This window comes from Entelurus aequoreus, linkage group LG08 (assembly GCF_033978785.1).
Source record: "Entelurus aequoreus isolate RoL-2023_Sb linkage group LG08, RoL_Eaeq_v1.1, whole genome shotgun sequence".
Lineage (NCBI taxonomy): Eukaryota > Metazoa > Chordata > Actinopteri > Syngnathiformes > Syngnathidae > Entelurus > Entelurus aequoreus.
In genome coordinates, this window is record NC_084738.1 from 6191914 (window position 1) to 6206901 (window position 14988).

At 41.7% G+C, this 14988-nt stretch overlaps 1 protein-coding gene across 6 annotated transcripts in view; it reads left to right on the forward strand.

Moving 5' to 3' along the window:
• ppm1bb (protein phosphatase, Mg2+/Mn2+ dependent, 1Bb) overlaps positions 1-13953 on the forward strand; it is a 38098-nt gene extending 24145 nt beyond the window's left edge. For 5 of the 6 annotated variants that reach the window (XM_062055405.1, XM_062055402.1, XM_062055403.1 and 2 more), the window contains 5 exons: positions 112-954; positions 5586-5703; positions 5784-5895; positions 10925-10982; positions 11475-12926. In XM_062055405.1, the coding sequence (XP_061911389.1) occupies positions 124-954; positions 5586-5703; positions 5784-5895; positions 10925-10982; positions 11475-11768 (1413 nt within the window). In that variant the 5' untranslated portion in view covers positions 112-123 and the 3' untranslated portion in view covers positions 11769-12926. The other variant, XM_062055406.1, reaches the window with a different exon arrangement.
• Positions 13954-14988: the final 1035 nt, after the last annotated feature.

Consider the following 14988-nt stretch of genomic DNA (forward strand, 5'->3'; position numbering starts at 1 on the left):
GGGTTGTTGGAACTGATACTTGTGTAATGATTCAAGCATTAAGCAGCTGAACAAGTGATGCCGTCATTGTTTTGTTAAGGTAACTGACCTCTCTCCTTGATTGCGTTTCAGCTGTAGGCAGCAATGGGTGCGTTCCTGGACAAGCCGAAGACGGAGAAGCACAGCGCCCACGGCGAAGGCAACGGCCTGAGCTATGGCCTGAGCTCCATGCAGGGATGGCGGGTGGAGATGGAGGACGCCCACACGGCCGTGGTAGGCCTCCCCCACGGACTCACCGACTGGTCCTTCTTTGCCGTCTATGACGGCCACGCGGGCTCGCGGGTGGCCAACTACTGCTCTGGCCACCTGCTGGAACACATTCTGTCGGGGGGAGCAGAGTTCGGATCCGGGCCGGGCTCCGTGGAAGGCGTGAAGGACGGCATTCGTGCCGGTTTTCTGAAAATTGATGAGTACATGCGGAGCTTCGCCGACCTGAGGCAGGGCTTGGACCGCAGCGGTTCGACAGCAGTTTGCGTGCTGCTCAGCCCCACCCACCTCTACTTCATAAACTGTGGAGACTCACGGGCCGTGCTGAGCCGAGACAGCAAAGTGGGCTTCTCCACCCAGGACCACAAGCCCTGCAACCCGCGCGAAAAGGAGCGAATCCAGAAGGCCGGAGGCTCGGTCATGATCCAGAGGGTGAATGGCTCCCTGGCCGTATCCCGGGCCCTGGGGGACTATGACTACAAAAGCGTGGATGGTAAAGGCCCCACGGAGCAGCTGGTTAGCCCCGAGCCTGAGGTGTGCGTTCTAGAGCGGGCCGGCGAAGGCGACGAGTTTATTGTGCTGGCGTGCGACGGGATCTGGGACGTCATGTCTAATGAGGAGCTGTGCGACTTTGTGCGCTCGCGACTTCTGGTGTGCGACGACTTGGAGAAAGTTTGTAACTCTGTGGTGGACACCTGTTTGCACAAGGTAAGCGCCTCAGTCTATTGAACACTCCCTGTACTCCTTCCCTGAAACTTAAAGGGGAACTGCACTAACTTAAATATTTGCTAATCATTTACAATCCTTATGTGAGACAAGCACACAAGTTTTCCTTTTTTATGCATCCTAACTCGTAAATAAACGCTAGCAAGAGTCAGTTAGCAATGGCGGTAATAGAGATTCGATCTATACCTCCAACATTGTATATGCATGCTTTAATAATAATAATAGTAATACATTGTATTTGGTATAGCGCTTTTCAGAGTACTCAAAGACACTTTGCAGGATAAAAAATTAAAATATAAAACAGTTCAAAGTAGGGGTGTAACGGTACACAAAAATTTCGGTTCGGTACGTACCTCGGTTTAGAGGTCACAGTTCGGTTCATTTTCGGTACGGTAAGAAAACAACAAAATATACATTTTTGGGTTATTCCACCAAAAATATTTTTCTTAGTGGAATATTTGATGTGAAGTAATGGGAACCTTGGATAGGTCAATAATTCATAATAACATTGATTTTGATTCAATATTATGTTTTGAGCAATGACAGTTTGAAAGAAAAAAAAACAGCTTTGTTTTATTAGTCAACATTGCAACTTTTTCTAAATTACATTTAACCTTTAAGCTTTTTTATTTCACTTGTGTTATGTTTTTGTTTATTTTAAATAGTATTTTTAGAATGTGCCGTGGGCCTTTAAAACATTAGCTGTGGGCCGCAAATGTGGGCACACTTTTGACACCCCTGCTATAGATAATAAAAAATAAAATCTGATAAATCTATGGATAAAAAGGCGACGCATGCGCGTTTATCATAACTCTCTCACTCTCTCTGTCTCTGCCCCTCCCTCACCAATGCTGCTCGCACAATTTGTTTAGTTTTCAACCCCTTCTTAACCCTGAATGTACATTGAAAATACACGCAACCCTAACTCAAAATGCCGGACATTTGAGGCATTTAAGAAACTCCGCCCGGACAGCTCCGCAAAAGAGGACATGTCCGGTGAAAAGAGGACGTATGGTCAGTCTATCCTAGCCCGTTAGCTGCTAGCATGCCGTGTGTTGTGCCTCGGTGTGCATTGTTTACACAACGTGCGTTACACTACTTAATATGTCCATGTGGAAACTCGTTCGGTACACCTCCGAATCGAACCGGAACCCCCGTACCGAAACGGTTCAATACAAATACACGTACCGTTACACCCCTAGTTCAAAGTAATAATATAAAATACAAGAAATATAAAAGCAGTACATTGTAAAATACATAATAATACTGGACATTTACAAGACAGGACATTACAAGACAGTAAGTATATATATAATGTAGTAACAGGCACATTCATAACAACATGTCATTTACGTATTTTTCTCATTCAAGCATACGGCGGCGCATCACAACGTTTGCCATTTCCTTCAACAGCTACTACTAATCATGACAGACTTTGAGAGCCAACAATAACTACTTTGGGACAAATGAGGATCCAGAACCTACAGAGGATGAGTTATAAGTTTTAGAAGCTGAGTGATAAGCAGATGCAGCGAGGAGCAGTATTGCAAAGTGCTTAACAAGAAATGCAAACTATGAACATAAGACTGTCACTTACTGTACAATGTCTGCTCTCACTCGATGCCGACTGAGGGCATGTTTATATCTTCCCGTTTAAATGAAGAATAATCATAATCCTCACACTGGTAAAAAAAAAAAAAAAAAGGGATCACAAATTAGCATCTTTTTGTCTTTCTTGCAATCTTCGGGTTTAAGTTGAATGTCAAAGTTGACCAACTTCTCGGTTTATGTGAGAGGCAGGATTTATAATCTAGCACAAACTTTTGCCAACTTAAAGGCGATGCAGCATCTCACCAGCTCAGCGTGTCAATATAGCAGCATTAGCTAATTACAGCTCTGTGATCACAGCGCCACTAAAAGTAGTTCTGTTAGCTGTTATAATAACAATGTTGACATACTTGGTTAAAATGCAGGTCATGACATGTAAATTAAGTTTTGTTGGTGTGTTTTTTTAGGGGGCTTTGTGTACGTGATGGAGGTGTCCCTTTCACTTCATTGTTAGCCACCTCATATTTGCTATTTATTACAATTTAGAATGCATTAAAAAATAAAACGTGTTCTTGTCTTTCATAGAAATTGTGAATGACAGACAAAATTCCTTAAAATGTGGTTCCCCTTGAACTACATTTTAAGAGTAGTAGTGTCAACAATACTGCCACCGAGATGTTAACTAAGGCTGCACAATGTTGACAAAAAACCTAATTGAGATTTTTTTCTTCCAAAATTGCGATTGCCATTCGCTTTGCGATTTTTATATTTAATACATATAAATACGAAAATAACGAGTGAAGGAAGATATGTTACTTTTACTCAAGGTGCCACACATTATTAGAACAATATGCAATAATCTACATTCAAAAATATTTAGCTTTATGCAGGAATACTCAGAGCTTTTGTTTACATCATACTGTACATATTATACAGTGTAAATGTAATCATAATATATAATCATATTGCAAGTAACCATTTAAAAGGATAACTATTATTTCTCATTACTGTAGAATTGTTTATGATTGTACTTTAATTGGAAGGTAAATAACATTTAGAATTAAATGGGCTCTCTGTAGGCAAAATAATAACTTGAATAAATATTTAACTAAAAACTGTCAGTTCAGGTGTCTTTTATTTTTTTTTTTTGCCTTCAAGTGATCACAGCATTCTCACTCGTTTGTCCGTGTTGATGGGCTCATATTGCCCATCTGGGTTGAAGCTAAAATATTCCTACAACGAGACTTTGATTGATTGAAACTTGTATTAGTAGATTGCACAGTACAGTACATATTCCGTACAATTGACCACTAAATGGTAACACCCGAATAAGTGTTTCAACTTGTTTAAGTCGGGGTCCACGTTAATCAATTCATGACATACAGACATTTGGCTTTGTGGTGGTATTTTTTCCTCTTAATTTTTGTTACTTTGCGGAACTTCTAACTAATGAATCGCGAGTAGGGGGGCAATAGATAGATAGTACTTTATTGATGTCCATGTATCTGGTGTGTGAAAGCAAGTGGTCTTGCTCTTTGCCCACCGAGACAAAGATTGTGATTGACTGAAAAGAGGACTCACTCTGAAAGAAAAAAAAAGTACCGGTAGATTTAAATGAACGATCTAATGGTAAACACACTCTGGGGGGGTGAGACCGATGAAGAGTGAGACCTCTTTTTCCCTGTTTGAAGAGGGAGACTGAAAAACACACACGGACATAGCAATTTATTGCTGCCGGCAAAGTATTTCAACTTTGTTTTTATTTATTGATTAACAGATTGACTACCGCCCCAGGCCCAGTCACCGTCAAAACTTTTTCCAAAGAGCGAGTGGTGTTACTTATTAGCGTACTGACTGCTTCCACTGCTGCACACAGACTTGCTGTTTCCTTAAACACTTTTGATTGGCCAGGTAGCAAAGGACACATGGCTCAACAATTCTTATTGGTGAACATGTCTGTTACTCAAATGCCGGGGACGGCTGAGAAAAAAAATAAAACCTCTGCCTGTTGTGTTTTTCAACCTTTTTGGAGCCAAGGCACATTTTTGTTCATTGAAAAATGCGGAGGCACACCACCAGCAGAAAACATTAAAAATGTAAACTCGGTAGTGGATATTGACAGTAAAAAGTCATTGTTGCAATTGTTTGATATGAATTCAAACCATAACCAACCATGCATCACTATAGCTCTTGTCTCAAAGTAAGTGTCACGGCCTGTCACATCACGCTGTGACTTATTTGGAGTTTTTTGGTGTTTTCCTGTGTGTAGTGTCTTGTGCTCCTATTTTGGCGGCTTTTCCTGTTTTGTTGGTATTTTCCTGTAGCAGTTTCATGTCTTCCTTTGAGCGCTATTCCCCGCACCTGCTTTGTTTTAGCAATCAAGACTATTTCAGTTGTGCGGACGCTATCCTTCTTTGTGTGGAAATTGTTGACTGTCATGTCGTGTATGGATTTACTTTGTGGACACCGTCTGCTCCACACGCTGTAAGTCTTTGCTGTCGTCCAGCATTCTCATTTTGTTTAATTTGTAGCTTGTTCAATTTTAGTTTTGTTTTCCATAGCCATTCCTAAGCTCCAATTCCTTTTTTAGGGGCACTCGCCTTTTGTTTATTTTTGGTTTAAGCACTAGATAAGACGTTTACAAAGGAATTAGCTACCTGCTGCCACCTACTGATGTGGAAGAGTATTACACGGTTACTCTGCCGAGGTCTAGACGGCACCGACACTCAACAACGGCACTTTATTTGCAGACTATAATTACTGGTTTGCATAAAATATTTTTAACCCAAATAGGGGAAACTACATAATCTCCCACGGCACACCAGACTGTATCTCAGTGGTTGAAAAACATGGATTTACCGCACTAATAAAAACCTCAATGTGGATCGATGTTGACTAATTGTGCAGCCTGACTGTCAATAGTGCAAAGTCATGCCTTTTAACTGGAAACTTCAGACTATACGACCTTTACTGGTCAAAATATGACTGAACACATTTGCCTACTGCTCTGCATCTTCTCCAGCTATGCAAATGTGATTGTTTTGTGTTTCCTTGTCGCGCTGCAGGGGAGCAGAGACAACATGAGCGTCGTCTTGGTATGTCTACCCGGAGCGCCCAAGATCTCAGAGGAGGCTGTGAAGAAAGAGGAGGAATTAGACAAATACCTGGAGGCCCGCGTAGAGGGTCCGCAACAGCTCCTCCTGCACCTCACCTGGCCATGATAGCACGCTGCCTTATCTCACCTTCCTTATTTGTCCTTCCAGAGATGCTTACAAACTGCGGCGAGGCCGGGACCCCCGACCTGGTGACTGTGCTGCGGAGCATCGCCACAGAGAACATCCCCAATCTTCCACCGGGTGGCGGCCTGGTTAGCAAGTAAGCATGCATGGATCGACGCAGTTAAATTACACTCGGGCTGGGCCGATAAAACGATTTCAATATATGTCGCGATAGACATGAAATCAATATCAATATAAAATGTGTTTGATAAAACCGGAAAGAATAAAGCATGGTTGGTTGCATGTACAAAGGCTCTCACAGTCTGGTAAGCTAATTAAACAGGAAGTGTCTTTAAACAATGGGAGGGACATATCGAAGTATTATTGTTGCAAAATTATTTGCATACGTGAGTGTACTAATTTGTGTGTCTGTATGTCTGTGTGTAATCAGATCCGCATACCTGTGTTTTTAGATCCGCGTACGTGTGTTTAAGTTGCCCGTCTGTCCCTTATAAGAAATAACCCTCGATAGGCTGTCTACGTACACATAGGGCTGGGCGATATGGCCTTTTATTATCTCAATATTTTTAAGCCATGTCACGATACACGATATATATCTCGATATTTTGCCTTAGCCTTGAATTAACACTTGACACAATAATCACAGCATTAGGATGATTCTATGTGTCTACATTACAACATTCTTGTTCATACTGCATTAATATATGCTCATTTTAAACTTTCATGCAGAGAGGGAAACCACAATTAAGTCAATTTACCAAAACTGTATTTATTAAACAGTTATTAAGCAGTGGCACAAACATTTTCATAGGTACGGGAGTAGTAGCAGGTAGCATCTTTTTTTTTCACAATGCACTTCTGCCATGACCCGCCCCCGCCAAATTTTTATTGGTTGACATGTGTGTGTGACGATTGCTGATATACGCCTGGTCTCTTACGTGAATGAGATAAATAATATGATTTGATATTTTACGGTAATGTGTTAATAATTTCACACATAATAACAATGATAACAATAATAGATTTTTTTTGTAAAAAGCACTTTACATTGAGTAAACAACCTTAAAGTGCTACAATGTATTAAAAAATAAAATTAAAATAAAAAGATAAAGATAATAAAAAATACATAAAAATAAAAACTAGAACAGCCAAATAGCTAAAACTATTATGCATGTATCTAAAAAAAGGCTTTTTTAAAAAGAAGGGTTTTTAAGCCTTTTTTAAAAGCATCCACAGTCTGTGGTGCCCTCAGGTGGTCAGGGGAACTAGTATGCATGTATCTAAAAAAAGGCTTTTTTAAAAAGAAGGGGCCTTTTCTAAAAGCATCCACAGTCTGTGGTGCCCTCAGGTGGTCAGGGAGAGCGTTCCACAGACTGGGAGCGGCGGAGCAGAAAGCCCGGTCTCCCATTGTTCGTAGCTTTGTCCTCTGAGGTTGGAGGAGGTTAGCCTGTCCGGAGCGGAGGTGTCGAGTGGAGGATTTGGGGCTGAGTAGTTCTTTGAGGTAGAGGGGGGCATTTCCATGGAGGAACTGGTGGGTTAGTAGGGAGACTTTGAATTCAACCCTGAGTGGAACAGGAAGCCAGTGAAGGGATTTGAGAGTTGGTGTGATATGGTCATAAGTCGCTCCAGAGTATAAATCGCACCCCCGGCCAAACTATGAAAAAAAACTGCGATTTATAATCCGAAAAATACGGTACATGTGCACGCGCATTCAGAATTGTGTGTAATACAATCTGCATGTGCGTATTTGAGGTGTGCCAACTTCTTTTTTGTGTGTCCTGTCTCAGGCAACATTTAACAACCATGAAAAACACACAATTTAAACTAATCAGTTGGTTTGAATTGAGTATTGTCTTCCGTGGTTGGTTAAATATACGCACAATGGATCGATGGCTTGGTCTGGGATTGGTTATTTCCATAAATCAGTCAGAGTTACTCGAACTACGGCAAGCTGCGAACACCAAAGTTCATTATTATGAGTGAATTGGGAATATAAGCGTGAGAAATATTAGATGTGGCGTGTAGCGTGAGGAAAGGGTTAAATTGCGTGACTGTCACTCTCAACGCTGTGAAGCTTGGCAGCGCTGAGCGAGTGTTTCAACGTGGTCCGTAGTTGTTGACTTCAATGCAGAATAACATGATCAGGGGCTGCAAGGCGCCGACTAGTGGTGAGTAAAAGGAAAGGCAAGGGGGAGTTACAGACAGACAACTCGTTTTACTTGTTTAAATCGCTGTACAGACAGACAGACAACTCCTCCATGGCAGAAGTGTGGCAAAGGTCACGTGTAAAAAAAGACAGCCAATAGAGGGTTCCTGCTTCTCACAGATTATAGATACATACACGCAGATAGTTTTACACGCATGCACTTCTAAATGCACCCGCACACGTATTACACGCTCACAAATCTGGATGCGCTCGCTCACATCTTACACGGCAAAAGCGTTGAAAAGGTCATGTTTAAATAGACAACCTATCAAGGGTTATTTCGGATTAGGGACAGACAGACAATTTAAAACACACGTACGCAGATCTGAATACACACACTCGCATTGATAAACAGACACACAAATTAGTACAAATGCACGCAAATCGGATTACACACGCACAGATTGAGATACATGTTTGAAAATACTTTTGCTACAATAATGCGACCCGAAAAGGATAAGCGGTAAAAAATGGATGGATTGATGAATACTTCCATAGGAACATGCTAAACAGCCAATTGCATAACAGTATCAACTATCAGGTTTGGTTGCGCCGTCTCGCTGTTGATTCTCTGCACGGACTGAGAAAAAGTAATAAATGATAAATGGGTTATACTTGTATAGCGCTTTTCTACCTTCAAGGTACTCAAAGCGCTTTGACAGTATTTCCACATTCACCCATTCACACACACATTCACACACTGATGGCGGGAGCTGCCATGCAAGGCACTAACCAGCAGCCATCAGAGGCAAAGGGTGAAGTGTCTTGCTCAAGGACACAACGGACGTGACTAGGAAGGTAGAAGGTGGGAATTGAACTTCAGTAACCAGCAACACTCCGATTGCTGGCACAGCCACTCTACCAACTTCGCCACGCCGTCCTAATAGTGCTGAAGAGAGTGAAGAAGTTGTCAATAAAACAGGAAAAGTCACCTTGACAGTATGGCAGTTTTTTTGGACTTTTTCAAACAGTCCTTTGCTGCACTCATCTTTTCTTTTCAATCCACGTCCGTTCCCTAATAATTAGGATGTATTGAAACAACAGGTGGATTGATTAATTGAAGGATTTGTTACAAATTTGCATCGGAGGGTGTACATTTTTAGACCGTACAAATTCACTGGTACAAGGTCAACTAAAAGGAAATTATACAAGAAAGCTTCAGCTTAAATCCTTTTAAAGTTAGGAACGAAAGTGCAGGACTTTATAACTAAGAAAATAACAAAATATAACAAATGTGCTCTTTGAAAATAATAATTTGATCTAATATTTGATTACTGCATAAAATCAATTCATTTCCATACTTAAATAAGAATAATGGTACACAGAACACTTAAATTCCCTGGCAGTAAACCTGCAAAAATTGTTCTTTTCAGATTTCTGTATGTTTACATTTGCAGACTATTTTGTTACTTTATTAGGACATTTCTTATGTCTTCCTTATTTTTGCACCTCAGCTTAAAGAGGTTGTTTAATGATGGTTAAACAACCATCATTAAATCAGTAAAACTAAAATAATGCTATTTGGCAACAGTAGAAAAGAGCATCATAGACAAATACAAATAGACGGAGTAGACATTGAAAGGGTAAAAGAAAAAAGATTTTTGGGAGTATTAAAAGATGATTAAATGAACTGGAAAACATACAACATAAGGTGGCAAAAAACATTTCAATAATGAATAAAGCAGAATACGTCCTGGGCCAAAAATCACTTCATATTCTCTACTGCTCGCTAGTGTTACCATATCTGAGTTACTGTGTAGTAATATGGGAAAATAACTACAAATGTGCGCTACATTCGCTAACCGTGTTACAAAAAAGATCAGTTAGAATAATACATAATGTTGGATATAGAGAATATACAAACCCTTTATTTATTGAATCAAAAATATTAAAGTTCTGTGATTTGGTAAAAATTGCAAACAGCTAAAATGATGTACAAAGCAAACTATAACCTGCTACCAAAGAATGTACAACAATTCTTCTCAACTACAGAGGAGAAATAACCTTAGAGGAAAAAATTATTTAAAACATTTGTATGCACGTACAACACTTACAACCTTTAGCATATCAGTATGTGGAATTAAATGATGGAATGGATTATAAATGAATGATAAATGGGTCATACTTGTATAGCGCTTTTCTACCTTCAAGGTACTCAAAGCGCTTTGACACTATTTCCACATTCACCCATTCACACACACATTCACACACTGATGGCGGGAGCTGCCATGCAAGGCGCTAACCAGCAGCCATCAGGAGCAAGGGTGAAGTGTCTTGCCCAAGGACACAACGGACGTGACTAAGATGTAAAGAAGTTAAACATTGTACTGACATGATCCAGAGGTTGTTCAAAATACAAAGAAGAAGAATTATGAGAAATACTTTCAACCTTATTGAAAATAAGATATCCTTCATCTCGGTATGTTAATAATGACTGAATTAATTAATTAATTACATATTACAAAACTGTTGTGTATACTAATTCACAGATGTTATTTTATTATATAAAAAGGTCAGTAAATGATTCTATATATTTGTAAATGCTCTGAAGTGGGAAAGAGGTAGGATTAAATGAGCTTTGCTTCTTCCTACTCTTTTTCGGACATGGTGTAAAGTGAAATGATATGAAATTGTGTGATGTATTATACTGTAAGTGTGTTCATGTTCGAAATAAACTAAAGAAAGAATAATCAATGCGATTTTACAATGTTTTTTACATTGATTGTTTTCCATGTTTGCGTTGACATTTCCTTTCTTTTCTGCCTTGATAGCTGAGCGTATTATAAGCAGAGGAAGGTTACATTTGGAATAATAGTATATTTTTCTCCTGCTCCATATTTTCCATAGGTCATAAAAATATATTGGTATTAACCAATAAAAAAACTCTTCAGCCATATCGCCCAGCCCTATACACAACCATTAGGCCACAAGCGTTAAAAAAAATCTTGGTATGTTGCAGACGCAGCGTGATCGAGGCGGTGTACAACAAGCTGAACCCTCATAAAGAAGAGGAAGGGGTGAGTCTACCTTTTTTAATTTCGATTCCCTTCACATCTTAAGCCATACACCCTGATCACAACAGCACACACCCACCAGCCCACTGTATGTGTGTGTTTTTGTATTCATCCGAACCTGTTGGTGTTCCATTGACTGTGTGACACAAATCAATGACAGAGAACATGCAAAGTTGTGTAAACCACGTGTTGCCAAAGTAGTAGCAGTGAAGGCTCTCTGTGTGGATGTGTGTGTTTGTCAAGTCAGTCTGATATTGACTGGCAGGCTTCCTCGTAGAGCAAATATGGCAAAAGGTTGAGGGTCGCAGGCTCAGAGGCAGCGTGGCGTTACGTCTACAAGAATGCCTCTGACTCTGTTACACTAGTGTTTGCTAGATATTTGTCACCGTGTTGTTAGGTGTGTGTGTGTTTGTGTATGTATGTATGTGTGCGTGCGTGTGTGTGTGTGGGGCTCGTGCCCCCAGAGTCTGACCCCCCCCTGGCGTGTCACCTCAGGCCTGTGCGGGGGGAGAGGAGGAGAATGAGGAGGCAGGTAGCACGGTGGCTCATCTGATGGAGGCGCTGCGCCAATTCCGCCTGCACCACCGGGGGCAGTACCGAGCGGTGCTGGAGGAGTCCCTGGCCACCTACCAACTGCATCCCAAGGAAGGCGACGACGACGACAATGATTATGACCAGGAGCGGTCCACCTCCCCTGCCTCTCCCCGCTCGCCCCCGCCCTCACCCGCCGCCGCAGAGCCCGACGCCTGCCAGGACGCACTCGCTCCCGAGTCCGATCCCTCTTTTTAACAGCGCAGCCCTTCCTTACCTCCGAATGTCTTGATTGACTGAGCCCCTCTTCTTCTCCATCACAGACCTCTTAGACACACTTTCTTCACTCCATCATAAATATTTCAACAACGCAGGCCTGTCTGCTTGAGTTAAAACACTCCGCCCGGCGAGGACTTCCTGCTCTGCCCCTCCTCCCACTATTTTTTTTTTCGTCCGCCATGTTTTTTTCAACAGGAACCCACCAGCTAAAGCTGCTAATGCTAAATAGAAGCTTTGCTTAACAGTATTGTTTTTTCTGTCTGGCTGCTATTGCACTCCCCCTCCCTTTACCTTGACCTCCAGTGCCCCCCCTTACCCCCCCGCCAAACAGTCAGGGCAATTAAGGGTGCTCAGAACAAGATTTTCTTCAGCTTTCTGATTCCGAACATACTCTTTGTGTGTGTGTGTCTGTGTGTGTGTTTTGTGTACAAGGTTGTGTGCGTGCAACTGAGCAGGTGACCAATCATTGCTGCTGGGATTATTCTATTGTATAACGATTATCAAGAGTTCCAGTTTGTTTGGAAATGCCAATTGTGTGTGTGTGCGTGCGTGCGTGCGTGCGTGCGTGTAAGAGTTGGTGGGTGTTTTCCGCAGCACATTCAGGTGGGAAAAAATCAAAGATTCAGTGGCAGTTTGAATAAGGGCCCTTCAAAAAGCTAGTGTTTATTATTATTATTATTACTATTATTATTAGTATATGACTGATTCTGGTCATCCAAAGCACTTAGGTAATGCTTAATACTGTATGTGTGTATGTGTGTGTGTTTAGTGGTTACATGGGGCCAAATCAGTCTTGCAAGACAAAAGTAAAAAGTCGTAGAATAAAAGCAACTTGAGGTACAAGTGCTGTGAATTGTTGGTGTATGTGTGTCTCACTGTAATCTGCCTTTAATCATCCCCAATCATCACCTCCATCATCATCCTCATTGACGTGCAGGGTCAGTAAATAACAAATAACACAACCAAATATGAAGAATCGCTATGCTATTAACTGTTTAAGACCCGACAGGTGCCGTCACGACGCTCCCCGCCAGGTGAGTCGTAGTCGTCGTCATCTGAGCTTCGGGTTTCTGCTTCTGCAAGTAGTAGCCGAGCAAAGATAAGTAACCCCCGACTCTCTTCGTCTCTCTTTTATTCTCATGTAGTGTGCCGGCGAGATGGAAGACCCCTGCTAGCTGTGGCAACCACTCGCATCCCCTCCTGGAGGACGACGAGGAGGAGGAGCGTGTCTCTCCATTGCGCCGATTTCTTTCTCCACTTAAAGGAGGGGGGGTGGGGACTTGTGGTTTGTGTTGGAGTGTATGTCAGTTGTGAATGTGGGTGGGGGGCGGGGGCGAGGTGAGACTATGACAACACATACGCCTCAAAGTGGGAGGGGGAGAAAATGTCAAGATTTTATGAACTGAAACATTGTGACGGTAGAGATAATAATTTTTTTACCGTGTGTTTATTTTTCTTGAATGTGGACGCCTGACTTCACATTGACATGAGGACCGTGTGTTTGTGTAGAATGATGGAGAAGATGGCGCATAAAGACTTAAGGTTCTTTTCTTGGACTTTTTTTTTTCCCCCCCAGGGGGTCCTTCTGGCCCTGTACTGCCCCCACATCCTAAACACTTCCCAACACCCCCCCCCCAACGCAGCATCACTTCCACCCGTGCACGTACTGTAAGTGATGTCGCCTTAGGCAGGCCCCACTGCATGAGGACATGGACAGTCATTGGTTGACACTGACTGACACACCCCCACCTCGAGTGACCCTCTGGACTCTGATTGGCTCTCTTGTCTTTGTGTCATCACAGTGATGATAAACATAACTGAGAGGAAAGGAAGATGATGGACCTAATCGGGATGGGGGGGTAGTGTAATATCACTGGTTGGACTGTTTTTGTTTTTTTTTAGGGGGGGGCGTCTGCCATACCCCCTACGTCACATTTGGAAGTGCACATGGCGGCATGTTTTTTTTGGTCCCCCCACCTTCCTTGTTTATTTTTTTTTTAATGTCCAAGAGGTTGTTACTCCTAGCTGCTCGCTTGGTAGAGTGAGTGAAGTTGTTGTTTTAATAATCCAGTTTCTGGTTCTCATGTTTGTATTGCTGTTGTTTGTTTGCACTCACATTTGATTACAGAAAGCGTATATATATGAAATAAAACAGCAAAAACTACCTGCCGTGGAGGTCCTTTTCCCAGAAGCAAAACACAAAACGGTGGCGACCGCGCTTAGGTGAGTGTTTCTCTTCTTGCCTTCATGTTACATTTTTGAAAAGACAGCTATTGTTTAGGTCAGGGGTGTCAAACTCATTTATAGCTCAGAGGACGCATGGAGCAGTGGTTCTTAACCTGGGTTCGGTGAGTCGGCCTCAGGGGTTCGGCCGAGCCTCCGCCGCGGAGGTCAAGACACAACCGACTCATTGTGTAAATAACAACTTTTCCCTATCGGCGTATTGTGTAAATAACAACTTTTCCCTATCGGCGTATTATGGATACCCCCAAACAATGTTCCCTTAATTTTCCATATGCGTGAGCAAACGCAAAAACTCCTCGATCATTCAGTGGAGCACATGTGAGCGACGTCAGACGTGCACATGCACTGTGGCCACACCAGCAGCACACCTGTCCCAAACCTGACTAGATAACAAGTTAAATGCTTTATTATTATAATCAAATGACAGCAGTCATTTCCATGATATTATTTTCTAATATAAGAGTTTTGGCCCACTTACAATGACAATAACAAAATATATTGTTTTTCAGGACCTGTGTACTAGTATTGTATGTCTGGGTGGAGGGTCCTGCTTTGGAAATAATTTGTACCCCTTTCAGATATCTCATTTAGTTCCCACTTAAACATTCACATGTTGCACAATGAGATGTAAACATGGGATCATGTGTACATTCCTGTAACTTTCTGTTTGTAAAATATATCTTTATTAGTATTTCTTTAATATAATAACATAATTTCATGATTAATATTTATAAATTAAGATTAAATTACGAAAAAAACCTTTTATTTTTCATTAAAGAAGGGTTAGGTGAATAAGCATATGAAACTGGTGGGGTTCGGTACCTCCTACAAGGTTAAGAACCACTGGCATGGAGGAATATCTACTCCCACGTGGGCCGAACTGGTAAAATCCTGGTATGATAACTTAAAAATACGAACAATTTCAGAGTGTTTTTACTTTGGCCCAAAATTGAAC